Raw genomic sequence first — 27,393 nt, 5'->3', positions numbered from 1 at the left:
TTTGATCCTAAAACTAAGCAAGGCAAGCATTTGGATTTTAGCCTTACTAGAACTAAGGCCAGTTCTTTTTAAAAAGCCAAAATGCCCAGGTGAGTGTTGGATTGCTTACTGAGAACTCTACAAATGTGCTGATGGCAAGGCTAATAACATTACAAAGCTAGTAATACTACAAGTAACAGCCATTTGCAGCATCTTTTACAATCTGCTATGGGCATTCTAATCCGAGCTATATTATTTGCTTCTCAAAACAGTCCTGAGGGATGGGTAAGGCAGCTTTTATCTTCCTCCATTTACAGCTGGAGATAGTGAGGGCATAGAGCTCAAGTGAGCTACCCAAAGCCACAGATGTACTAAGTGGTCAAGCCAGATTTCAAATCGTGGCTGGTTTGACTCCAAGTATAATGCTCATTTTATTTTTATTTTTTGCTGTTTTTTTTTTTTTTTTCATTCTGGGCTCTGACCTAGTGAATTTCTTTCTTTCTTTTTTTTTAGTACATTTTTATTGGTTTCAGAGAGGAAGGGAGAGTGAGAGAGAGATAGAAAGACCAATGACGAGAAAGAATCATTGATCATCTGCCTCCTGCACACCCCCTACTGGGGATCAAGCCCGAAACCCAGGCATGTGCCCTTGACTGGAATCAAACCCAGAACCCTTCAGTCTGCAGGCTGACGCTCTATCCACTGAGCCAAACCAGCCAGGGCTCTAGTGAACTTCTTGAATCATTAAGTTTGAGCTCTTGAAAGACCCTCAACTGAGAGGCACCTTCTCCCTAAAAGAGAGCACCCTGCCAAGAGGCGTAGGCGATGCCTCCCCGGTGGCTTCAGATGGACCATAGCTTCTTCTGTGTGATAGTCAGGGAAGAACTGTGTCCTGGGGACTTTTCATCCCCAGCCCACCCCATCCCCCGCTCCCACCCCCCAATGCTGGCTGAACTGGAAGAGCAGTGAGGACGGGTGGGCAGCTGCTTTCAGGCAAAAACCAGAAAGAAATCCCAGTCTCTGTTTTATTTTGGTTTAAAAAATCAAGTCGGGTGACAATGGAAACTCCTTCCCTGCTCTCGACTCTCCTTTCTGCCCGTGTTGACAGTAGACGGACTTGCTAATTCTGGCTGGGGTTTTTCCCTCCCTGGTGTTTTTCTCTTTTATCTTCATCAATTAAAGAGAGCTTCAAACTGTCGGAAGGTATCTGGGGTTTTGTGTATATTTTTTCTTTCTTTCACATAATTCTGTGGGTCTTTTCCCAGATATGTACTTTATCTTAAATTAACTTCTAACTTAAGTTTCCGCCCATGTGACTTCCAGCGTGAGTTACCAGAAACCACAAGAGAGAGAGAGCGTGAGAGCCCCAAAGCTAACGACATGTCCCTGTGGGGAGCAGTGCCTCTGCACCCCAGAGTGAGGAGGACACAGGGGTCAGAGGTGGCTGCCGGGCGGGCAGAGGAGGGACCTGCCAAGGGGGTGGGCTGGCGGCCTGGTGGCCTGGGAACAGTCAGGAAGGGGAGCCAGCTGGTGACAAGAGAGCCCAGAGGTGTCTGGGGCTGCGAGGAGAGCCCAGAAGACTGCAGCCATGCCTCACAGCTCCGACAGCAGCGACTCCAGCTTCAGCCGCTCTCCCCCTCCTGGCAAACAGGTAGAGTCCCCCTTTCCTCCCTTCTCCCGTCTGATTCTCCTGGGGGACACAAAGAGGGACAGGCTTCCTTGTCCTGCCCAGGTTGCTGAGGAGCGAGGGAGTAGCTGGTGGCATAAGCAGTCTGTTAGACTTGAGACATGGTATTTGCAATTAAGCTGAGCCTGTTGGCAGAGACCCTAATCTTTCTGCCCATTCTGCCAAAGCCCCCTTTCCTCCTCGTCCTCCAATGGTGCCCATCGCCTCCGCCTCACCTGGATTCCCACCCCATGAAGCTTTCTAGGAAGCTCAGAGGAGAATGAACATCAAAGAACTCTGGTCTCTCACAGGAAAGGCTCTATATTCTCCAAGGCAGTAAATCACAAGAGGAGGAGCCTCAGAATGGGCTGCTGGCAGGCATGACCCAAAGGCTAGAGATGTGATGTTCCAGGAGACAGCCATCAGGGCAAGAGAGAAAGGGGTCACGGAGAGAAAAGGAGAAAAAAAAAAGAAGTTAAATGGAAGGGGAACCAGGGCAGTATGGAAGGCTCTATCTGCTATCTTATTTACTGGGGCACTGCCCCTGTCACTAGCACAGCCAGCAGAGGGATGCTGGCTGCAGCCAATACCGCTCTCCCCCGTGGCTTCTGGACAGGAGGAAGGAGATAAATCAGGAGGTGACTGGAGACTTGGAGACATTTCCTAGCAGCTCAGCTCAGCTCCAGGGAAACCAGAGAGATTGAGGTAGAGACTCTGGGGCATTTGGAGTCTAGATTGTGACTTCTAAGTTCAAAGTTTCCAGCTTGGGGGTTGCCAAAAATGGGGTAGTCTGCCTGCTTCACAGTTTCTGGGGTGTTCTCTTTACCACATTTCTTGACATCTTTCTCTACAGGAAGGCTTCTTTCTCTTCCAATACATCATTGGATTAAAATGTCTTCCATTTTTTTCTTAGCACAGATATCCAAAAGGGCTTTCAAAATGCTGCTGCCAAAATAAAAGTAATATAACATGGGTCACGCATTAACAGGAGAGGAGCAGGTTGGGAGGAGTCCTAGTAGAGACCCCTAGAGGGCAAACAATCCAGTCCTCTGCCCGAGATGGTATCAGGGTGCTTCAGATTGCCTGGAAGTCTGTACTCTTCTTAGGAAGGAAATTACTCATGGCTTCCATGGTAACCTGGTCCCCATGCCCCTTAGAGGAAGAGCACTTCCTTCCTATCTAACCCAATGCCCTCCTACTGCAATGGCTGGAAGTGTTGGGCAAATTAGTGAGGCATATGCTTGGTGAGCACAGAGTCTTGCCCTAGGAACGGCACACCTCTAGACTGTGGGGACTTGCAGAAAGGTTTCACTCAGACTCCTGCATTCATCCTGCAGCATCTGGGCAAAAGCTGGAGCTAACCTCTCTGCCCAAGCAGAGGACATGCCCATCTGTGAGATGTACTTAGAGAACACCCAAGGTCCCCTCGTTCTCTTAAGTGTCCATTCACTACCTGCCACGGCCAGGTAATCTTCACCATTAAAGCCAGTCTTGACCTCTTGAGCTCAGGGTCATGGGGAATGTCAAGGTCACTGTGCATAATGAAGGGAATTCAGGGAAAGAAGAGACAGATCTGGGATGGGGACCTCAGCCCAGGAATGCAGCAGAAGGCACATGGGGTACAAGCCACTTTTACAGAAGCTGGCACATAGTAGGTGCTCAAAAAGTTTTGAAAAGAAATAGCAAGAAAGTTCTGAGCCAAAAAGTGAGAGAGTAAGGGTGGAGCAGCCCTGAAGAGGGGGAGAGGTGATAAAACACACTTCATCGCCTTAACCATCTTTTCCAAATACAGCTCTATTGAGGCCTTAAGGTCTTTGCCCTCTTCCTGTAACCTTTGGCCAAAAAAATTATAGAGACCTAAGGGAACATAACAGAGTGTGGGGAAGAGTTCCCTTTTGTATTTGGCCTTTTGGTAAATAGGGAGTGGAACAATGAAGAAATGGGAGGATGGCTGGATGGACGTCAAACAGCAGGAGAGCCTGCGATAGCTCAGAAGAGAGAAGCAAGATGTGCCTAATTCTCATCATATCCTCTTCCCAGGACTCATCTGACGATGTGAGGAAAGTTCAGAGGAGGGAGAAAAATCGCATTGCTGCCCAGAAGAGCCGACAGAGGCAGACACAGAAAGCCGACACCCTGCACTTGGTGAGTGTTCAGACCTTTCTTCATCCTCTTGAGCCTTAGACTTTGCTCCCTGCCACCCCTGGATGCTTAGACCACAGCTTTGAATCTGCCTGCATGGGGAATTGGATGTGGGGGGAGTAAGAAGAAGGGTGAGGGCTGTGGGGTGAGGTGGGAGAGGAGGCTCTCCTTGTAGTGTATTGAGAAGATTCTGGCAGGGAATGAGCCAGAAGGCTGAAAGAGAAAGGAGTCCTTCTTGCTGACCCCTGAGGAGGAATGAGGGGTAAATGAGTTGAGCATGGGAAGCCCAGAGGCTGAAAGGAAGGCAGATCACCTGCTAAGGGATGGGGTAGCCAGAGAGAGCAGAAGGGAGGACTGTCTCTGGGAGGAATTTAGATGTTATGAAGAGCTTTGGGGAAACCCAACATCCCACAGTGCTAGGATCTCATATCGTCCCATCCCCTGGGAGCCCAGTGGGGCAGCCACCCTGCATTTGAGGCAAGGAGGTCCATAGGGTACTGCACGTTACTTCTTTTTTTCTGAACATCAAGGTTTTGTTTTGAAACTTCTCTCTTTAACCATATCCCAAGGGGGCCTGTGAAATGTGTGGTTTCTGGTGCACTTACTTGGGATGCTCACCATCCTGATTGAGTTGCTTCTAGTCTCAAATTTTCTAGAGAAGGCCCTGACCCCTGGCTTGAGCAATTCAATGCTGAATTGCAATTCCACCAGCAGCCCAAGACCCTAGATGGTGTTTCTAGATTCTGGCTGTGTGCTTTGTCAGCAATACTCCCTCCTTGTCTGTCATACCTTATCACCTGGCCTCTCTTCACTCTCCCCCTTGATTTGGTCCTTGTCCAAATAACTCTTACTTCACCGGCTCCTTCCTCTTCCATCCACTCCACTTTCTCTAGTAACTCTGCCTTTTTGCCCTGCCTCCTGAATCATTCCCAAACCTCCAGTATCCTAGTAACTCATTTCAATGGTAAAAGAGCAATTGGCACCAAAAATGAATATGCTTGTGTTTATTTGAAAGATTAGCAATGGAAATCAGCCAGTCAGAATAGCTGATTCCATCTTATCAAGAAAAAGTAAGATATTTATGTGTGGTGTCAGATGGGTTTTAGACTTGATTGGGGTGATCAGTTTGCAAGGTATATAAGTGTCTAATCACTATGCTGTACCCCTGAAATAAATATGTATTGTTTGTCAACTGTAATTGAAAAATAAATTTATAAAAAAAAGAAAAAGCAAGATGCAGTTTTAGAGAAAAGCTTTGTGAGGAAGCAGAAAGCAGGCTGCACCCACATCTCTGATGGGATGCCTGTGTTTTATTGGAAATGTAATCAGCGTATCTTCTTTTGCATATTAATATAGTTTTAAGTTCATAAATATTTGTTGAGTTGAATAACAAAGAAAAAGAATGAATGAGCAGCAAGTCTGTCCTTCTCTTTGATAACTGTGACCAGCAGTCTAAATGTTAAGTTGTTGATCCTGCTACTGATATGTTCTCCATGATTTCATTATGGCTTAGGATCTCACAATACTGCAGTTTACTATTTTAAGCTTGAAAATCTATGATCACTCACTTTGTCTCTATCAGAGTCTGATTCTAATTCAATATTCTTTAGAGCAAGCCAACAACAACAAAAAAAACACACAAAGAAATAAAAATCAGAAAGGATAAAACCTTCCTTTTTGTGCAAGTAGACAATGTCCTGAGACTGGAAAACGGCTATAAACTTTCTAAGTTTGCAATTTTTTAAAATGTGGAAACTAAGTATAGCTCAGCAGCTCCGCAGTCAAAAGGACAGGGTTTGAATCTCAGCCCCACTGCTTGCAATCTGTGTGAGCAACCTTAGAGACGCTCTTCACCTCCCTCAGATTAAAATGGAAAATGCCAGTTACTACCTTATAGAAATAGTGTATATAGAGTTCAACATGGTGCCTGGCATATAACAAATATTCAAAAAATTTAAGGATAATAAGAGTAATATTAATAGTTTTTATAAGAAACAAAATAAGTCATCATACTTATATATTTTATATATTTATATAGTTAGTTATGATGATTTATTTTGCTTCTTATAATAATAAAGTATGTTATAGCTATAGATCATAGAATTTCACAGAAAGATGTCTTCAAGGCTGGAACGTTCAGACACACTTTTGATGCTTCAGACTCCTCTACAACACTCCCCCACCCTGGAAATGGTTCCAAACTTATGCCAGCTCACTTAGCATGAACAAAGGAGTCTTCCAATCTTGAGCTGCACCATTGTCTCCTTGTACATTCAACCCACTGTCTTCATTCAACCCACTGGGGATATATCAGTGAGGGTGCTCTGTATGTTTCTTTGCTGTGGTCAGGTTTTCAGTGCTGACTCAGCTCTCTCACTCTATAAGAGTTAGAACCAAAAGATTTAGCCCATCTGATTATACTAGTCATGACTAGATTAGGATAATCCCTGGGGCTTGGAGTCTGTGGAGCCTCCAATCATGTACACATTAACACCCTGACCCCAGCCTCAGTCTCTAGAATGTTCCCATCTTCTCCACACCTAGACACAGACTCCTCCCCACTCCTTTCTTTTGAGCACCACAGATTTCATGTTCACTTTTTGCCCAATGAGTGGTCACATCAGAGTTTACATAGCAAGCTTGGATTGCAGCCAATGCAACTGATGTTTTTTGACTTCAGGTAGAATCTTTTGGCCACAACATATAAATCTGTCACCATCAAACGGAAAGTTTGGCTCTGGTCTAAATGTTTATTTCCTCTCAAGTGGTAATTACCCATCTTCTCCATCCATTAGCCTCTTACGTTTGTTATTCAGGTAGAAAATCTTCCGGTTTTCACCAACATCCTAAGGGTTGAGTGCCTGGTTTGCCCTGGACTCCTTTTCATGCTTGGCTCTACATGCTGAGGTTCTGAAACTATTCTCTGGCCCTCTGACATAGTCATAGGACTCACCTATCAACACTTTAAAGACCAGGGTTTAGAAACTACTGTGAGTACAGCAGCACATAAGGACCATATTTGTATTAGTGTGTTAGGCTCGTATATACTAGGATAATGCCATCTTCTCAATTTCAACATCACCACTACTATCTATCTTTAAACTACCAAAAGAATGATCTTGTTTTTCCTGTGAAATTGGGGGATACTTATTACTTAACATTTTCCATATCTATCTATAGTGGTTTACATCAAGACACTGTACATTAATTGTTTTTAAAACAACACAGTAGGGAAAGACCCTCTTTTGATGATTGTATTTAATCTCATGCAAATGTTACAACATCCAGCATTGACTATCCCTCACACAAAATGGATCAGGTACTTCTTCTCGTAATATCAATAGAGTCCACATTCTCTTTTAAAATATTTATTTTTATTGATTTCAGAGAGGAAGGGAGAGGGAGAAGTAGAAACATCAATGATGAGAGAGAATCATTGATCCGCTGCCTCCTGCACGCCCCCTACTGGGGATTGAGCCCACAACCTGGGCATGTGCCCTTGACCGGAATCAAACCTGGGACCCTTCAGTCCACAGGCTGATGCTCTATCCACTGAGCCAAACCAGCTAGTGCTACACATTCTGTTTTAATTTTCTTCTGGTTGGGTGTCTCACACAGCACACATTACACTAAGTTCCTGCAACAGACAACTATAGAGTTCATTAGGTTTAGTACAGACATTGATTAAAAGGAGAAGGGCATATTTTGACCAGTTCATTTTCAAAAGGTATCAGTAGTTAATAAGTGGACCCAAAATAAACTTAAAAATTGAAAAACTTAAAAATTTTAAGAGAATCCAGTCAGCTTCCAAATTTAACACAAAAAGTAATAACTTTCCTATATGTAAACCAAGACCAATTAGAAAATTTAATTGGAGACAAGATTCCATTTATAATACCAACAACAGCAAATTGAAGGAAGGAATACATTTAACAAAAAATATACAGAACTTAATCTTTAAGATCTATAAAATTATTCTAAGTGACTTAAAAACACTCAAAATAAACGGAAAGGTATATCTTATATAAGGATAGCAATTTTGTTAAATTAATCTAAAATTTAATTTAATGTGATCCTAGTAAAAGCCCAATAGGACTTTCTGGGATTTGGAAGAGAACTAGATTAGCTATTCTAAGTTCCCAGAGAAAAATAGCCATGTGAGAATTTCCAGAAAAATTCTAAAGAAGGAGGGCAACTAGAAAAGATTACCTGAATAAGATATTAAAGGGAATTACAAATGTAGAAATAAAAACAATATGAAAAAGACAGAATATTGGATAGAATAGAATACAGAAATAAACCTCAAACAAATTGAAATTTAAGACGCAATCACATATGTCAATTCCTAAGACACAAGTTCAAATGCAAAATGAGTAGGGTGGCATTTCAGACGGGTGAGTGAAAGCAATTATTCAATAAATAGAATTGGGACAACTGGCTAGCCATTTTGGCGAGGGGGGATGAGGGGGTGGGCGCGGAAGAAGCTACCTTCTTTATTTCTTTTTTTTTTTATTGTCTAGAGTTTTACGTATGTCTCCTTCTCTCCCGATCTTTATTTCTTATACAACTTACATATAGATTAAATGTTTGTTTTTTTTAAAAAAAAGAAAAGAAAACTAAAGAAATTTGGGGGAAATTAGCATTAAAAATTTATCTTGGAATGGAGTTTTTTCCACATAAAACAAAACCTTGAAACCATAAAGGGAAATACTGCTAGACATTACCTTTATACATAAAAGTGAAATTTTCTATACAGCTTAAGCTACTATATGCGAGATCAAAGGCAAATGGCAGACTGGGAAAAACATCTGCAACACATATGACCAAAAAAGGGCATATTTAGTTAATATGTGAGAGCGCTTATGAATAATAAAATGATTGACAACCCAAAGAAAAAAACGAGCGATGATTATGAATAGGCATTTTACAGGAAGAGAGAAATAAATGGCAAATAAATATGGAAAAGATGCTTCTTTTCATAATAGTTAGTGAAATGACAAGTAAAGCAATGTGAAAGTCGCCTGCCAGATTGGCAAAGACGAAAATGCTGCTAATACACGACGTTGCCAAAGCATTAGAGAAGCAGGTACCACTACACATTACTAGTAGGGATATAAGTTGGTACAACTCCAGTAGAGGGCATTTGACCATGTCCATCCAATTTATAAGTGCACACCCTGTTACTTGGCAATTTTCCATATAGGAGTCTATTTACAAACATACCCACAGATTACACTATTATGTACATGTAAAGATCATCATTGCTGCATTGTTAGTCATAGCAAAGACTGGAAATAAGTCAAATACCCATCAGTAGGGGACTAATTAAACTATAATTTGCTCGTTCAGTGGAATACCATGGGATTGTTAAAAGAACAGGTTACATCTGTCTGTGCTAATCTGAAAAGATTACCAAACTTCTATACTCTTAAGTGAAAAAGGTGTGAACATGGCACATAGTTTGCGCCCATGCATGTTTCTAATAAAGACAAAAATTTATCTGTGCATATATATGTGTAAACTTAACATTTTTCAAATAACTGTTAATGGTATTTATTTCTGAAAAGTAGGATGAAAAGTCTAAAGCAGAAGAGAAATACTTTGCATTTTTTACCTTTTCAAAATATAGTTTGGATGTTTTTATCACCTGTTTTTATTTTTATAATATAGATATTTAAATTCTCAACATCGATCATTACAACATATGCATTAGGATGATTTCTTATCAAATTTTGATTTTAGGCACTGAATAGTCTTCCATCCTTTGCACACCCACAAATATCTCAGTCCTTTGGGAGAACCATTGGTTAAGATTTATAATGAAGAACCCTAATGTCTACAGGACTAGACAGGCCATATAAGGGATGGCAAATTGGTTTCATTTGTGTGGCCATCCTGGTTCATTGTAGTGGCTCTCAGGTGCCTTGCAGCAGGAAGGATTCTGAGTCAGTGGGAAAGAGAGTTGAGACCAATTGAGAAGCTTTGTTCACAAAAAGGCGAGAAGTAGAGGAGATGTCAGGCAGACAGTAGTAAGAGCTCAGAGTTGTGCTGTTGGAAAGTCAGATCTGGCCTTGAGAGTGGAATTGGAAGCAAGGTAGAGTAACGGGACCAAATCTGAAAGCTGAAACTTCAGGTACTCCCTTTGATAGGGCAGGACAGGTGCTTGCCAGGGGCCGGCTCCTGAAGGAGTCTCGCACTAGTTTAATAAAAGGGGAAGGTTTACAGGTTCCAGAGCAGATCTTTAATGCCGTCTATAGCAAACATCAAGAGTGTAAATTATGCATTAAATTAAGCTTTAAGCTGATGCTATGAGAAATAAGATATTTATAACTGGAAGAAATCTGAGTAATAAAGGAAAAGAAGCTCTGCAAAGATGTTAACCTCCCAGGCCTCCTCAGAATAACACTATGGATCTTGGTCTTCTGGAGAGGCCTGAAAGACAGGTCTGCCTATAGTCCCTTTTCACTCACAGAGCTCTGCGGCTCTCTCCTGGAAAGCATTCCATACTTTATTGGCATTGAGAAGTTATAAAAAATTCGTAAGACAAAACAACAATAACCAAAACCACAAGGAAGCAATGTTCTGACTAGTTCTACTCTAAAAATTTCAGTGTAAAATCAGTGAACCATCTGTGGACAAGAGACATTTCTCTTGGCTTCTATTGCTATGATTTTTTTATCAAAAACATATTGAACACATGACTGTGTACCAGGAACTGTATGTTATGTGTGCTACCTGCTGTACCTCATTTAATTAGTACAAAAACTTTACTTTGCAAGCCCTAGGTTAGGTTAAGTAACTTGTCCAAGTTCACAGAGCTTGTAACTAGACCTGTCTGACTTCAAAATCCGTCTTCTTAACCACTAAGCTATACTGCCTCTTTCTTCAGACTCTCATAAAGATGTATTCATCTTCCATAGCCTATATCCTCCTGGAATCTCTTCCCGAATTTATTTTTTGTTCTTTAAGCAACATCCTCCAAAATTTCACTTTCCCCTTCCATCATTAGGCCTGGTCAAAAAAGTAAAGATGTCTCTATGAAATATATCAATATCTCCACTGAAACAATATTTTTTTAAAAAGCTGTGTAAGGATGAATATTAACATCTTATCTATGATTACCCTTTGGAGCAGCAATTTCACTTACAAGAATTTGAAGAAAAAATGTTGCACAAAGAAGCTCAATTCATCATTATTTATCAATACTATAAAATTGGACAGATGCCCAAAATAGGGGGTTATACATATTATGAAACACTCATCCACTATCATTTGTGCTGGCTTTAAAAATGACTGTGAAGATTGTATTTATCAATACAGAAAGATGTCAATGACATAGACCAAGTGAAAAAAAGTAAGTGACAAAGGGTATGCAGAACACAGTCTCGTTAATGTGAAATGTGTGGGTTTGGTCATGTTTGCATGCATAAAGAGATGTCTGGAAGGATATTCTCTAAAAGCCTCACAGTGGTTATTTCTGAGTGGCTGAGTTTTGAGTAGCTTACTTTACACCTAGCACTTTTCTGTTTTTTTTTTTTTTTTATTATGATGAATATATACCATTTTTAATCAGATTAAAAAATTAAACTCTTTTCTTTATGAAGCTGTCCTCAGCAGCACCCAGCCTTCTTTCTCTTAAAAAGAATGGGAGAGTCTTGCCAAAGAGCCCATGCCCAAGCAGCTTGGGGGGTTTCTTAGTCTTCTCGGTAGGACTCCGTCAGGCCCCCGGCTTCCTAGGAAGCATAGATTGATTCCACAGGACAAAGTCCCCTTCAGATGGTGGGTTATCTGTAGAGAGTCCTATCAGGGGTCCACATGGAAGCTTACAGAGGGAGTAACAATAATGACTATCAGACTCCCTTGTCTATAGAATTGCAGAATTAAAAGGAGATGCATTGGGCCAACCTACTGTGTTACCAATGAGGACACTGACGTCTTTCTCAAGGGCAACCAAGAACCCAAACTTCTTGACTTTTCACCATTAGCTTAAAAAAACTTTTTAAATTATTTATTGATTTGAAAGAGAGAAGCACCCATTTATTGTTCCACGTATTTATGTATTTATTGGTTGCTTCTTATGTGTGACCTGACTGGGGATTGAACCCACAACCTTGGCATATGGGCATGATGTGTTAACGGTTAACCAACTGAGCTACCTGGCCAGGGCCACACCATTAGCTTTGTTTTGTGCCACATTGCTAAACAGGACTTTGTTATGCAGATGGTGTTGCTCGCACATGTCCTTTTGCAAAGAGTAAACCAAGAATTAGGCAGTATGTCTGAATGCCTTAGAGACTTTTCTGCAACAGAAGCCAAGCATACAGCAAGAGACCAGAAAGGGAGAGAGTCTAAGATTGAGAGGGCCTGATGTTTAAGTGTTCCTTTATTTTAAAAGGTCTTAAAGTTGTAGCCCAAGATTAAAAGGACAATGACATATTGGGGAAAATATTTTCATCAAATGAAATAAATGCAAATTTAATGTTTATGCTGTAAAAGAACATCCTTTTTAAGAAAAACATCAAGACTCCAAAAGATTAGTGGACAGAAGCTATGACATAAAAGCTTATGTAACATTTTCCCTACCAAAATGAAAATAACCCTATTTTCTATTCTGATTTTGAAAATGACACACACAAAGGGTTTCTCAACCTTGACACTACTGACAGTTTGAGTCAGATAAGTTTTTGTTGTGTGTGTGTGTGCGCGGGGTAGGGGGGGGTCCCTATGCATTGTAACATGTAAATTCTATCCACTAGAGATGTTAGTAGCATCCCCTCAGCCCCAGTTGTGACAATCAAAAATATTTCCAAACACCCCCAAATGTCCCTTGAGAGGCAAAATTGCTGCTGTACCAAACTGACACATAGCAAGTTCTTCCTCTGTAGTAATCAATATTTTGTAATATTATTAAGAAATTTTCAAAAAGCCAGTTGGCCAAATAAAATATTTAAAATTAGGTTGTAAGGAAATTGATGTATGCATTCACTGCTGGTGATGTTGCACATCTTACGTTACCCTTTTTCAGTAATACAGCTTGCTCAGTAATACTTACCAGGAACTGGAAGCCTGGCTGTGCCCTGTGCCACAGTAATCTCACTCCTAGGACTTTATCTAGGAAATATTTGAACAAACAAACAAAAACTATATCATGATTCATGATAGCAACATTTTGATAGAACCACATGTCTGACATTAGAAGACCATCTTGAGTAAATTGTGGATCATCTGTTTGATGATATAGACATTAAAAATATTAATTGTGGTGATTATAACAAAATTATGGCAGGAAGGAAAATACCTATTGTATCTGTACTATGATTGAGATTTATAAAAATAGGTATTTTATGTTTGTTACAAAGGACAAGATGGCAACATGCGCAAATGAAAACAGTCTTGTTAGAGGACTAGGATCATGGTCTTGTAGAATTTTTAAAAAATATCTTTAAGGTAGTTATGCTGTCTATTTTTTATTTAAAACCATAAGAAAATGGTCAAATAGCGAAGTGAACTCTGGATGAAATAATAGATAGGAACAGAGAAGATGTCATTGACCTGGAATTTGGGGGTCAGGTTTTGAGAGGTCTTACCATTTATCCTCCAAATGGAAACACTTTTGAGAGTGAAAGGGGGCACTAGAAACAACTATGCCAGGACAATAAGTACGAACTGGAACTGTCCCAGTAAACATCTGGTCATCCTAGATTTAGAGGAACCGAGAAGGGAGACCTGGAGCTCTCAGGAAAATTCAAGAGTAGTGATAAATGTCAAGGCCAAGCAGAGGGGACTAGAGTCCTAGCACTAAAATGTCATCTCCTGGACCTGAGGACCCTGTAACTAAAATATTTTCTGGGTATGTGCCCTGACTGGGGATTGAACTCACACCCCCTCAAGAACATGCCTTATTGCTAAGGAGGTAGGGTGGTCCAGGAAATCACACACACTCCCAGTACTAGTGCTACTGTCAGCAGAGATGATTCGTTCTGCTGTACAAGTACACGATGGCCTCCTATGTGCCAGGTGCATTGAGAATACAGCAGGGACAGACTGAGTCCCTGGTTTCATGGACTTTACATTCAATTGGAAGTCAGACTGGAAAACAGACAAATGAACACACGAATCACACGAAGAGGCTTTGAAGAAAATCAAAGAGTGTAATTAATGGTGACAGTGACTCTAAGGGATGGGGATGAGGACAGTGATCAGGGATGGCCTTTCTGAAGCGCTGAACATCTGAGATCAAATATGGGTCAAAGAGGAGCCTGGGGAGATCTGGGGAAAAGGTGTTCTCAGAAGAGCCTTGGGTGGAGCCAGTCCAGGGTCAGGCAGAGGCTTTGTGGGGCTGGGGTCCGTGAGGGAGTGAGGAGGACTCAGGAATAAAGGCAACTGTGCTCTAGGAAACAGGAACCAGATTTGGGGGCCAGAGGAGTGGTCAACAAAACTACTTCAAATCCTGGCAGGGGAAGATATCTGAACACAAATCTGACCTACAAAATCGGAAGTGATAGCACCTCACTGGGCTGTTTAAGAGTTAAATGAGAGAGCAAATACAAAAACAAAGTAATAATTTTATTTTATGTTTGTTTGTTTTGCATGTGGGAAAAGTTGTCTTTACTCATTTGTTTAATGCAGAGAGCCTGGCATTTTCTTACAAATCAATAAGATGAAGTTATCTGTTTCATTTGTTTTTTCATTGCAGCTGGTCAAATCTCCTTCCTTCAGAAAGTCAAGTCTGAGCTAGCGTTCTTAAGGTGGTGTAATTCTGCTGCTTGCACCCCATAGCTTTAGTTTGGGGAACAAAAGTGTTGCTAAGCTGGGGTTTGACTTGGACTTTAAAAAAAAGGATTCTCTTACGCTTATTTGTAACTATCCTGGAATTGCAAAGTGGGAGCTATTCAAGTACTTAAATGGTTGGTTAAACACTCCTGGGAAGTTTCATGGGCATCACGAATTTCTTTAGTGGACTCTCCATTTGCAGGTCTCAGATTTTGGTAAATGATTACCGATTCCAAGTTGCCAGGCACTGTCCTAGTCACTGAGGACAAAACAGTGAAAACAATGATCGTCACTGCCCCCACGGAGCTCAATAGTTCAGAACTAGTTTGATAATGTAATTAATGAGATTCTAACAGATGCCCTACCTCTTGTCTTTCCATCTTAAAAATGAACTATTCTGGGCTATTTGAAATTGTTTTCACTAAGTATAATGTAATAGTAATAGTGAGGCACTTTGCCTTAAACAGGCATTAACTTTCAGAAATTTTTTTTACTTAGAAATGTTCTTCCACCCTTTTGATGTTCTTTATATTTATACTAGAGGCCCGATGCACGAAATTCGTGCAAGAGTAGGCCTTCCATCCCCTGGCTGCCAGCACCAGCTTCCCTCTGGCACCTGGGACCCGGGTTTCCCTCGCAGCCCCGGCTTCGTCCAGAAGGATGTCCGGTCTAATTAGCATATTATGCTTTTATTATTACAGATTATTTATATATAATAAAATTAATGTAATAAAATTCAACCCTGTATATATTTTTTATATTCTTACATTATTTTAAAGATAAATCAGCTATTGATGTGATTCTCAAACTACTTGCTCATTTAGCTCAACTGGGAAGTATTTTTAAAATATTGATGCCTGAGACCCATTTCAGAACTATGAAATGGAAATCTTTCAGGGGTGAATTCGTGAATGAAGGTTTTTTAAAGCTCTTTGGGTAATGGCAGTGTGCAGCCATGGTTGAGAGTTGGGAGCAGTGACGTTTGAACTTTGTCAGGAGCAGGTGGTAGAATGTGAGGAGTGAGTGTGGGGCAACTATATGTGTATAACCCCAGCGCTCAGTCTCAGAACCCTGGCAGCTTAAGCAAACAAACACCGTTAGCCAGTTTGGCTCAGTGGGTAGAGTGTCAGGCCCGTGGGTTTGATTCCCATCAAGGGCACGTACCTCGACTGCTTGCGGGAGGCAACCAACCTATGTGTCTCTCTCATATCGATTTTTTTTCTCTCTCTGTCTCTCCCCCACCCTTCCACTCTAAAGTCAATGGTAAAATAGCCTCAGGTAAGGATTAACAAATAAACAAACAAAAAACCACAAAAACAAAACAAAGTTCAAACTATGTATTGAAGGCAATTATTAGTTGTGTTTGTTTCTCAGGACTGGGCTTGCTAGTGATAACCTTGCTAACTTGAGGTATCAGTCAGGAGTGCAGTCAGTTACAAATAATAAAACTGTCAAACAGAGTCACACCTAAGTCACGGTTTATTTTTCTCTCATAATAAACATTCAAAAGTGGATAGACTAGGGCTAGTGCGAGGATGTCATCAAAGCACCAAGCTCCCTCTCTCTGTCTGCACAGCCATCCTCAGTGTGTGACTCTCATCCTCAAGGCTGCAGTCTGGCTGCTGGACCTCCAGGCATCAATCTGTGCAGAGGGAGGGAGCCTTTGTCCTGGTGAGGCTTTGCCTTTTTAGTTGGGAAGGAATGCTCTGCCCCATAGGTACTCCTGCTTATATTTCATTGGTCGGAATCTGTCACATGGTTTAGAGCAGCTGGGTATTTGAGGAATTCTTTCCCCATCCTCTCTAGAGCAAAGTAAGGGGAAGGGGTTTGGGATAGATGCTGAGTGGGTCAACCTACAGTGTTTCTCACAGATGAGGTCAATGAACTCATAGTCCTAAAAGCCAAGGAATGGGTGACTGGACTCCAGACAGGGTCTGGAGGGCATGGCTGATGTGGCTAAGCATCAGGTGATGATGAGGGTGCTGATGGTCCTAGCACTTCAGCTTTAAGGCATGAAAGTGAAGATTTCTCAGAATCAGACATATACATTATTTAGTGCAAAGACCTGTGGTTTTGTGATTCTTCTCCTTCCCCCTCAGGTAAGGAACAGGAGTCAGGGCTAATTTCCCCAGGACTAGTAGGAGGTGTAGGCATAGATCCCACGATGGCTGGGGCAATGTCCCATCTCTCAATTTGCAGACTTCTCCAGGAATGGTAGGTGGGGGGAGGGAGGCCTGCCCTGCATGTGCATTGGATGGATGGGGGTTGGCAACTGGTGGAGATAGAACATATAACTGGGTGTGAGGGATATAAGCTTCACACACTATTCTCGTATTTAAGTGTGGTTGAGAGCTAAAATGTCACCCTACCAATAAGTGACTGTATGTTCTGTTAATGAAGAAACGCACAGGGACTATTTTCCCTTTCTGGAATTTGTGATTCAAATATTCAAGGAGAAGGTCAAGGCACTCAACCAGAGCTGGCAGGAAGGAGCCCAAGCCCTGCTCAGAATGCCTGGAGAGTCCCTGCCAGAGCTTTGGGCGAGAGCCTGTCCTTAGCCTTGGTCCCAGCTGGCTTCCCTGTGGTAAGGGACCTGCCTGGGGATTCCCCCATCATTCAAGAACTCTTTGAGTGACCCCCTCCTTGGAACCTCCAGTAGGGAATTCCCCAGAATGTTCCCACACCCCCATAAAGCCTCTTTCTTAGCCACCCCCAAGCTGCTTGTGGTTCATGATAGGAGTGGCATCAAGTAAGCCCACAGGTGAGGGTGAATTGTGAACATTAGGATTTGGATTTGCATGAGATAGGAAAAGAGGGAAGATTAAATTGGAAATACAACAGGGATGAGTCCTTACAGGAGATAATTATCAATAAGATTTAAACAGACTTCCAAGTCAAGAGAGGATGGCGGGCTCCTCTGAAGCCAGACTGCCTCAATTCAAATACTGCTGCTGCAACTTGAACAAGTTAGTTAACTTCTCTGTGCCTTAGATTTTCTTCTTCTGTGTAGTAATGTTATTTACCATATTGGGTTGTTGCAAAGATTACACATAATGATAACTGTAAGGTACTTAAAAGAGTGATTGGCACATGGTAGCATTCAATAAATGTTAGTTATTAAGTCACGCTGCATTATTCTTTTAAAACTTTGGTTCCTACTAATCTTTCTAATATAAATTGATTTTTCATACCTCTGTCCCCAATACACACACACACACACACACACACACACACACAGACCCCTTCTCAACAAGTGGGGATTAGAAGCTCTAGTTTGCTAATACACTCAGGTAGTCAATTTGGGATCTGAAATATTGTAGAGTTGAAGAGGGCTTTGACATCTTCTAATCCTATGTTTTTTAACATTCAGTGCACATTAGAATCCCCTGCGGAGCTTCAACGATGCAATGCCCAGGCTGCACCCCAGACTGATTAAATCAGAGGCAAGCATCAGTATTGTTAAAGCTCCCCAGGAGATCCCCCTGATTCCAATGTGTCCAAGGTTGAGACTCATTGTTTTGGTCCAGTCTTCCTGTCCCAAAGTGAGGCAATGGGCTCAGTAAGGGTCACCCAACCAGGATCAAGATCCAGGACCCCTGACCCCAGTTACCACTGATGGCGCCCACTGTTGCCTGGAGTTAGTTAGCCCTCTAGCAGAATAGCTGGACAGGAGATTGCCTCCCAGCTCAGGGCAGGAGACAGATGCCCAGCTCGTTGATTGGACGAGTGTGACCGACTCAGGAATCCTGTACTGTGCTGCTTAAGGATCACCCAAACCAAGACCCACTTTTCTCTTGGGAGACTATAGGGCAGCCAAGGGCTTCTTAGTAATCCCTATAGACGTTCAGTCAACTGAGTCACCAGTCTCTCAGGAGAATCTGTTGGGTGTGCTATAGAGAGCCCAGGGCTGAGCTGTGGGGAGCCCTGCTCTGCTCCTTTGTGGTTATGAGGCTTTGGACCAATCACTCATTCGAAGATTATGGAGCTCTTAGAAGCTAAGTGTCTTGAGGTCTATCCTATAGCCCCCTTTCCCAGCAGCTGCTGCCACAGCCATTTTGGGGGGAGGGAGGAGTAGGTTTGTCCCAGGGCTCAGTTGACCTCGTCTGTAAAGTGGGGAGAATAATCATAGCTGGCCTTCCATACCCACCTTGGAGGGTTATTGTGAGGAGCCTGAAGGGCCTAAATGAATTCCGAAAAGTAGAAAGCAGGTTACATGGAGGACAAATGCAAGCCCACCCCTCCCCCACTGTCGCAGAAGACATGCATAAAAGAAGCGGAAATTTTCCTCCCAAATATTCCTCTCCTCTTCCCCCTCACTGAGTTCTAAGTTTCCAGCCCCCACTGGGAAGGTAGGGGAGGCGATCATTGTACCTCTGTGTAAACGGCTACTCCCATGACCATGTTTGCCATGAGTGCCCCAGCGAGGGTCAGAGTGGACTGAGCAATGGGAGGTGGGGGTGTGGAGAGAGGAAGCCCCAGATCAGCCGCATCCTCCCTCAAGGGAAGTCAAACTCTTCCTCTTGTACGCGTCTGGCTGGCTGCATGGCCCCTGGGTGGGGGGTGGTGGTGGGGGGAACAGCAGGAAGCAGTCTTGCTCCCCAGGGTATAGGCAAGTTTGTTGTCTTAGGAGGTGGTTTTCTGGTTAGAGGCAGCACTGGTTATGAGCCCCCTCCTAGAGCTCTGGGGTCTGCAAGCCAGTGGGGCAGGGAGAGGGAGATGAGAAAGCCAGAGGGAGCTCAGCCGAGCTGGCTCAGGCTGAGCTCAGAAGAACCTGCTGTTACTTCCGGAAAGCTGGGCCTGCCTCTAGGCGGGGAGAAGGTCTGAGCGCTGCAGTGGGTCCCTGCGCCGCCTACCCTGCCCCTCCCTGCCGCCTGGGGTTTGCCCAGGCTCTTCGGAGCACAGAATTTACAGTAAGTGTTGTCACCAGTGGAAACTCTCAGAGGGGGCGAGGAAAAGGGCTAGAGGAAGGGACCAGCACTCCAGGCACCCAGTTCCCGTCTTACCAACACCCCCTACCCCTCCGGGTCTAAGTACTGTTTTATCTTCCCTTTCGGTAAAGAGGGGATGCCCTGCCTCTGGGATGTGCCTGGAAACAACTAAAATGGTCATTGAGCCACACCTTACAGAAGCAGCAGCCAGTGGCTCTGACTCTTGGCATCCCCCCCACCCCCCACCCCATTTTAGAGATGGGGGTTTCCTTTGTACTTACCTAGGCACATTTTCTAGCTCAGACCCACATACCGGAAATGCCAGGCTGAAGCTGTGCACGATCACGTCTGCCCTTTATGAATGGCAGGTGCCGGGTGCAGTGTTAGGGCAGTTGGCAATTCACCAGCCTGCAGCTCATGCTCCCAGTGGATTATTTAAGGCAAACTTTCAGTGTCAAGTTATCTTACGTCTCCCCACTGCCCATCATGATTTTGAGTTAACTTCTAGTCCAGCAGTTGATGTCATCAGCCAGTCAATCAACAAACATTTGAGTTCATATGTACTGTGTACAGGTACTTAATACGTGCTAGAATAATTAAAACAAGTTTAATATCACATTTAACTAGTATTTTCAAACTTTGTCTGATGGTTAGAATGACCTAGGGCACTTCTTAAAAACTCAGATTCCTAGCCCTGGCTGGGTAGCTCAGTTGTTTGGAGCTTCTTCCCAATATGCCATATTTGTAGATTTGATCCCTGGTTAGGGCACATACAAGAATCAGCAAATGATAGTAAAAACAAGTGGAACAACCAATCTATGTCTCTCTCTCTCTCTCTCTCTCTCTCTCTCTCTCTCCCCTCCCCCTTCCTCTCTCTCAAATCAATAAGTTAAAAAAAAATAATGTCTTTTTAAAAAATTCAGATTCCCTGAATTCACCTCAAGTCTCAAACCCACTGAGTTTAAACCTCTAGATTTCCAGGAAGCACCTGAAACTATATTTTTCACAAGCCCTCTAATTAATTCTAATGACATGGTAGGTTTGGAAAATGCTGACCTAAATCACACAAAACTAGCACAATAAGGCCTCGATTCCAAATATTCGTTTGCTTTTTGAACTGAAATTACAATTTATTTGCATCTTCGGTGCCATTTCCCCTTCCTCTGTGGGCACCAATGTAGTGGAAAAGGTCTGTTTCACTGAGTCAAGGCTTGTGAACTGCAAAAAACACATTGGAAATGAAATTCCCCCGAGTTTTCTGAAGGTGGGATTGTTCTCCAGCAAATGCTAATTCCAGAGTGCCACTGTTGGTTAATTAATAATGCGATCAGTTAGCAGACTATGTGGTGGCCGCAGAGGCTGCAGCCCAGCGTGCGGTGTGGTGACCGGCACACGGGCGAGAGCATTTTGCACAGTGTTTGTTTTCCTGTCTTGCACTTACAAATAAGGTCTATGGGAGTAGCATGGAAAACGTTTGCTGTTTTTCCCTTTTTTAAAAAATTGCTTTTGTTTAAAATTTGATCGCCTTAACTACTGTAAACATAGCCTATTTTTGTGCTTAAGATAATGAATGGAAAACTCCACTGTGTGTTGCTGGACTGTTTTGGAAATATTTGGTCAAATGTGTGTTAATTTGGCTGTAGTGGCATTTAAAGCAAACAAACAAACAAAAAGCTGTGAAAATGGCCTTGGAGCATTATCTTTAGTTACCTGAAGAGTTTCTAGTGTTTTTTTTTTAAAAATACAGTTTATGTTAAAGTAATTTTTATTAATTTAGAGAAGACAATCAACGTCTGTGAGAAAAGAGACTTCCTTTTGAATTTTCTTTTTGTGGTCATTGTGAGTGATTACTTTTTCCTCTTAGTTTCACATTCTTCCTTTGTTCTAAAACTTAGACTGACATCTAGCTTTGACAATCATAGTATGTTTTATTTTCCTGAGGGGAGAATAACTTACAATGCTGTTTAGTTTTGTACTGTTGGTGTGTTGGTGAATTTTTAAACTGTGTGCTAACTGCAATAAATTATATGAACTCAGAAAAAAAAAATAATAATGTGATCAGTCATCAGCACTCTTTACCCTGAGTTTTCCTGATCGGCACGTATCTGATGGTTCATCTGAGCAACAGGGGAAAGGTGTTTCTGGAAAAAAGGAAGCACAGGGGCTTGGGACACACCCAGAATGCTGTGTAACAGGCTCCTGGGTGAGCAGAACTAAGCAAAAACAAACACGGGTGGACAGTGACCATTTAATAACCTGGGTGACACAGACAGTTCACCAGGGATTTCATTCATAATGTTACAGAATTTACCAGGCAACTGAAAAATACACAGCGGGTACTCAGAGACTCAGGATAAACCCACTTATTTTCAGATGTGCTAGTACAGTGATTCAGGGGGTCAGTTGTCCAAATCCTGAGTGAGTGACTGTGGAGGAAGCTTTCCCTTTATACCCTTTGGTTTCTTTGTTTGCTAACTACCAGGCTTTTATAGTGGGCTTCCACAGCCCCTCCCGAGTCCGTTAGAATGGAGAAGTTAGGTTGTATCTACTAGGAAATGCCTGGCCTGGGTGGTGCTAGTGAACTCCCTCCAGCTAAGCTGTTACACTCTTTGTTTATGGCCCCTTTGTAAATTGGGAGTAATTAGGAAAACAGATCTTGCTAGACCAGATTGTTAGAAAGGGGCAGTGACTTAATTAAAGGCTATCAGGAATGTACATTAGGTTACTGGCACAGATTCAAATTGCTAGGCCTCCAAAAACGTCTTATATTCCCCATCAATAAGACTAAATGCAAATACTGGGACCTCTTGGAAAATATCCTATATAATAAGAGAGGAATATGCTAATTATCTGTTGATACCGTGAGGTATACCGACCGACCACATAACGACTGGATCTCGGATCTGCAGGAGGGTGGGGCAGCGAACTACAAGCAGGTGCAGAGAGCTATAGGAGGGGGCAGGGCAGCAAGCTATGAGGGGGGAGGAGGAAGGGGGGAGCTACAGGAGGGCGGCAGCGAGCTACTGGTGCACGGATTCGTGCGCAGGGCTACTAGTATAGTATAACAGAGAGTGAAAAAGAGTGAAATCAGTATCAGATGTTCTCATAAACTCTTTTCCATTTTTTCAGGCTCTGGCCTTCCAGCCGGTTTCCTTTGACATACACTTGCCACTCTCAACCCATATGCACACTCATAGAGACCCATGTACATACATGCACAAAGGGGCACACTCACACCCAAATTCACATGCACATTCACACATACACCCCTATTTGGTTGGAACCATATGAAACTGCCATTCTTATAGGTCGAAACAGACAATTATCAGCAATTTCATGTGGTTTAACCTAATATCTATGCATACACATGCAAGTATATACATGTGCTTATACAGATACACACATACAGCGCTACAAACATATGCGCACATGTGCACACACTCACATGTGCAAATTCCCCGATGCCCTGCTCCACGGATGTGCCTGTCAATCTAATCTGGCTCCTCCTGCTCCCACCCCACCCCTCAGATCTTGGGGCCTGGCCCGACATTAATCTCCAATGCTGATCCCTCCCCCTCACAGGAGAGTGAAGATCTGGAGAAACAGAACGCAGCTCTGCGCAAGGAGATCAAGCAGCTCACAGAGGAGATGAAGTACTTCACGTCGGTGCTCAGCAGCCACGAACCCCTGTGCTCGGTGCTGGCCGCCAGCGCGCCCTCGCCCCCCGAGGTGGTGTACAGCCCCCATGCCTTCCACCAGCCTCACGTCAGCTCCCCACGCTTCCAGCCCTGAGCTTTTCCAGTGATGGGGGAGAGCAGAGCTGACACCCCCAGTCCCTGGCTGCTCCGCAGGCCTCAGGAGGGGCACACAGACTGTGGCCAGGTGGCCCTCGTCCCCCAGAGGCCTCTCTCCACCTGGAGATGTGGAGACAGGGGCCTTGACAAGTACTGAACACAGGACTGAAGCAAGAAATGGGTGAGGCCTCCTAGCGGGTGGCAGCCCCTCAGCGTGTGCTGGACCCCATGCGGGTGGGAGGCCCAACCCAGAGTTGTACCAGTTATACCGCACAAGTGCCGCAGCACAAGAGAGAGGAAGCAGGGAAAGGTTATTTTTCTAATAAATGTCTTAAAAAGAAATCCATTTGGCAAGGCAGTTTCCCTGGAAACCTTCAATTCTGTGGGGCTGGGGTCTTTTTTTGTTCTTGGCCTTAAGAGCCCTTAAAGCTCTGGAGACTCAGCTAATATCTCTCCTTTTCCATCGTTTGTTAACCTACTTGGTGAGCTGGGGTTTTCAAAGACTCTTCAATCCTCCTTCAAGTCATCTTCTTGATTTTCCTTCCCAAATCACCTCACCAGGACCTCCCCTTCCATTCCTCATGGCCCCACGCTTTCTAGATTGTCAGCGGGGCATTCTCTAGTCATGGAGAAGGACCAGGGCAAGATGCCATTCAGCGCAACCGTCATTCCCGTTGATGCTCCCCAATCCCACCCACACAACGACACTTCCTCAGCTCTGTCCAGCAGCCAGCCCTGGCCGGTGCGGCGTGCCCGGGTGGTGCCAGCCCCCAGTAACACAAGGGCAACCCCTCATGGAAGGCAGTGCTTTCCTCATGCCCTCATGGGGCAACATGTAGCTTAGGGTCACAGGCATGTTCCTACCAACAGGTCCGCATGTCCTGCTGAAGACCTCCCCCGGGAGCTGTGATAGAGCACATGTTGGTCTGTCTCCATGAGGCTCCGCAGGCCCCCGCTTTGAGCACAGTTGGAGGGTAACACAGTGTTGCCTTCAGAACTTCAAATTCACAGTATTGGCTGAGCCTGAAACCAGTGTGCTCTGGTCCCCCTGCTCCAGTGTCCCCCAGCTCCTCAGAGACCCCCAGGCCAAGTGGCCGCTGGCCTGCATGCTCCACATCCACACCCCTGTCCAAGAGCAATGGCAGGGTCCCCTGCACCACCCCCCCCCCCCCGCCACACACACACAGTCCCTGCTGAGCCAGCTGGGGACAAAACCCACATGGGAGGCGCCTGATTCAGCCCCTTCAGCAGCTACCCTCTGTCTCATCCCTTGGTCCTTCAAAGGCACGGCCACTGCCCGCTACCTCCCTGCTGGCAGCTGTCTGGGATGTGGTGACCAGATGGAAAAGAAGGGAGCAGGGCGAGTTCCCTGTGCCAGAACCTCCTCAACCAGGATCAACAGTTCTGGTTGGTTGGAGGCAAGGTCTCAACTCTAGACCCTCTCCTGCCCAAATCTCCCTGCCTCGTGGAATTATGCCAGTATTAAGCTAGTGGAATGATTTTCAACCGGTGTGCCATGAGAATTTTTAAAACATGCAATCCCTGACTATTTAGTCAGGGCACAGACCTCTTTTCCCTTAGATTGTCAAATAAAAAATGACAACACCCAACACAACAATAGCCATCTGGTGTGAATGCATGAAAATTATACCTGGTGGGTTGGGTTTTTTTGTCAGATATTTTTTGTTGTGCCACAGACGTTTAGTAATTAGTTTATGAGATGAAAGAGGTTGAAAATCGCTGGGCTAGTGTGATTATCACTAACCTCTAGAGGCCTGGAGAAGCTGACCTGCTTGTGGCCTATCTATGGGAGGAGTCCAATTCAAGGACCTCTGAAGGCACATTGCCACTGTTGGGCCTCTCATCCCCGAAGCTGATGCCCATGGATGCCCATTGTGGGGGAACTGGGCTCAGAGCCTGTGGGAGACAGCCCAGAAGACCTTCCCCGAGTATCAGCATTGCTTCCAATGAAGAATCTGGCATTTTTTTGCCCTAACCGGTTTGGCTCAGTGGATAGAGCGTCAGCCTGCGGACTGAAGGGTCCCAGGTTCGATTCCGGTCAAGGGCATATACCTGGGTTGCGGGCACATCCCCAGTAGGGGGCGTGCAGGAGGCAGCTGATCGATGTCTCTCTCTCATCGATGTTTCTAACTCTCTATCCCTCTCTCTTCCTCTCTGTAAAAAATCAATAAAATATATTAAAAAAAAAAAAAAAAGAATCTGGCATTTTAGCCATTGGTCTCCCAACAAAACTTGGTAAATGGGGTCCTTCTCCCAGTTAATGGACTCAGTGTAGAAGAGGGTGTGTGATGAGGGGCTGTGAAAAGCAGGATCTCTCCCATCCATTTCCTCCAGGGCCTGGTTTCGGTAGCTAATGCTCTCAGGCGTCCTCAAACTATGGCCCGCGGGCCACATGCGGCCCGCCGAGGACATTTATCCGGCCCGCCGGGTGCCGCTGCCTGTCCCGCTTAGCAGCCGACTCATCCCGGGCCCGCAGTGCGCATAGGAATTTGTCCATAGTTTTTTTAAAAAACTATAGTCCTGCCCTCCAACTGTCTAAGGGACAGTGAACTGGCCCCCCCGTTTAAAAAGTTTGAGGACCCCTGCTAGGTGGCTCTTTCCATGTGTTCATATGCAGATCAAAGAAGCCAGTGGTCACTTCAGATGTTGCATGCACCGAAAATAATTTGTTTTTGTTTTTGTTTTTCACAGTTTTAAGAACTAGAACTTTAGGCTCTGCTTTCTCTACAGCTAGCTCTGCCAGGGCCTGGCCTCTCTTGGGAGGCTGGGGCAGGCTTGCTTCCAATCAGAGATTTTTCTCCCCACCCCTGCTCTAGCACTGTGATTTCCCCCCAGAAACCCCCACAGAAGACATATGACCTAGGCTGAGCATCTTCTGAATGACATTCAGGGCCAGAACTAGAAATGCAGAGCTTACGTGTGCTATTCCCATCTCTCAGCAAGGACTTCTCTTCTCCTTTTATTCTCCACTTTCTAATGACACCAGACAGTTCTACTTCTCCTTTCTGATCAGCCTGGTAGAGCCAGCAGAAGGCTGAGCCTAGGATAAGTGCTAATGCTGATTTCATCTCCTCACAGGGGAATTGGAGGGGCAGTTATGAGTAGATTTCAACATCCAGAGCTTTGGCTATGGATGTCTCACCAACCAGGTTCTGTCCCAGCCTCCTACTCATGACAGGAATAGCTCCCTCAGGCTGATGGGCTGTTGACTTACACTCAAATGTCTCCAGGGCCCAGGCAGGCACTGTAAATACACCAGGCTCACTAGTCATAGGACAATTGGGAGTGGTGGGGAGTGTGGCAAACTGAGGAGTGAGCGGTTATCTGTCTAAAGCAGGCAGCTGTCCCTCATTGCCATGTGAAATTCAGGCCCACTGTAACCGTATCTTTCATTTGTCAAGAAAAGCCCAAATTAGAATTTCTACATGAAATCCTCCAATTTCTAAAACACTCTGCAAACCAAACAAAATATATTTAGGGTTTACCCCTAAAATTTGCAGGAACTGGGACAAGAATACAAACAAAAGCCAAATACCATATGTCTAAATGTTTACACATTATAAATGAAGTTTATAAAATGTATTAAATATTTTAAACAAAATATACTATTTTCTGCTACCTTGAAAGATATCTATATACATAAAATGCTAATATGCAAAGTGTCCCCTCGGGAGTTCTACTGGGAGACCGGGAGTTTGATTGCTCACTATGACCCACCAGGGGCTGGCGTGGAATGAAGGAAGGTCCTGGCTGGCAGCTGGAAGGCCCCAATCAGCCTTGATCTCTGGCCAGGCCTAGGGACTCTACCCGTGCACGAATTTCATGCACCAGGCCTCTAGTATCTTCCTAACAACCTGGAAGGCAGGTTTTGAATTTAGAATTCTTCCATGCTGCAGAATCTTATATTAGCACAGAGAGAAATAGCCCCAGACTTCAGCCTGTCCTCTTCTTGTCCCTCCCCTGGCTCCTCCTCATGTTTACATTGGTAAACAACCAGCCTGCGAGACAGGGGTCCATGCATACCCTCCCACAGAGCCAGCCATCCCTGGGCCACCCCTTGAATCCATGGGTACACATACCAGTGGTCTGG

The 27,393-nt window shown here is 44.0% G+C and overlaps 1 protein-coding gene across 1 annotated transcript; it reads left to right on the top strand.

Annotated features, from left to right (window-relative positions):
- Positions 1-1,340: 1,340 nt before the first annotated feature.
- BATF (basic leucine zipper ATF-like transcription factor) lies at positions 1,341-23,615 on the top strand. Its single transcript, XM_080663349.1, has 3 exons — positions 1,341-1,630; positions 3,686-3,790; positions 23,071-23,615. Exons 1-3 carry the CDS (start codon positions 1,568-1,570, stop codon positions 23,278-23,280), a joined length of 378 nt encoding a protein of 125 aa, XP_080519475.1. The 5' UTR covers positions 1,341-1,567; the 3' UTR covers positions 23,281-23,615.
- The last annotated feature ends 3,778 nt before the right edge of the window (positions 23,616-27,393 follow it).

Source organism: Plecotus auritus (assembly GCF_963455305.1).
Source record: "Plecotus auritus genome assembly, chromosome: 1".
In the NCBI taxonomy this organism is placed as follows: Eukaryota; Metazoa; Chordata; class Mammalia; order Chiroptera; family Vespertilionidae; genus Plecotus; species Plecotus auritus.
The sequence above is the reverse complement of the archived record's forward strand: the minus strand, read 5'-3'. Positions and strand labels throughout refer to the sequence as shown.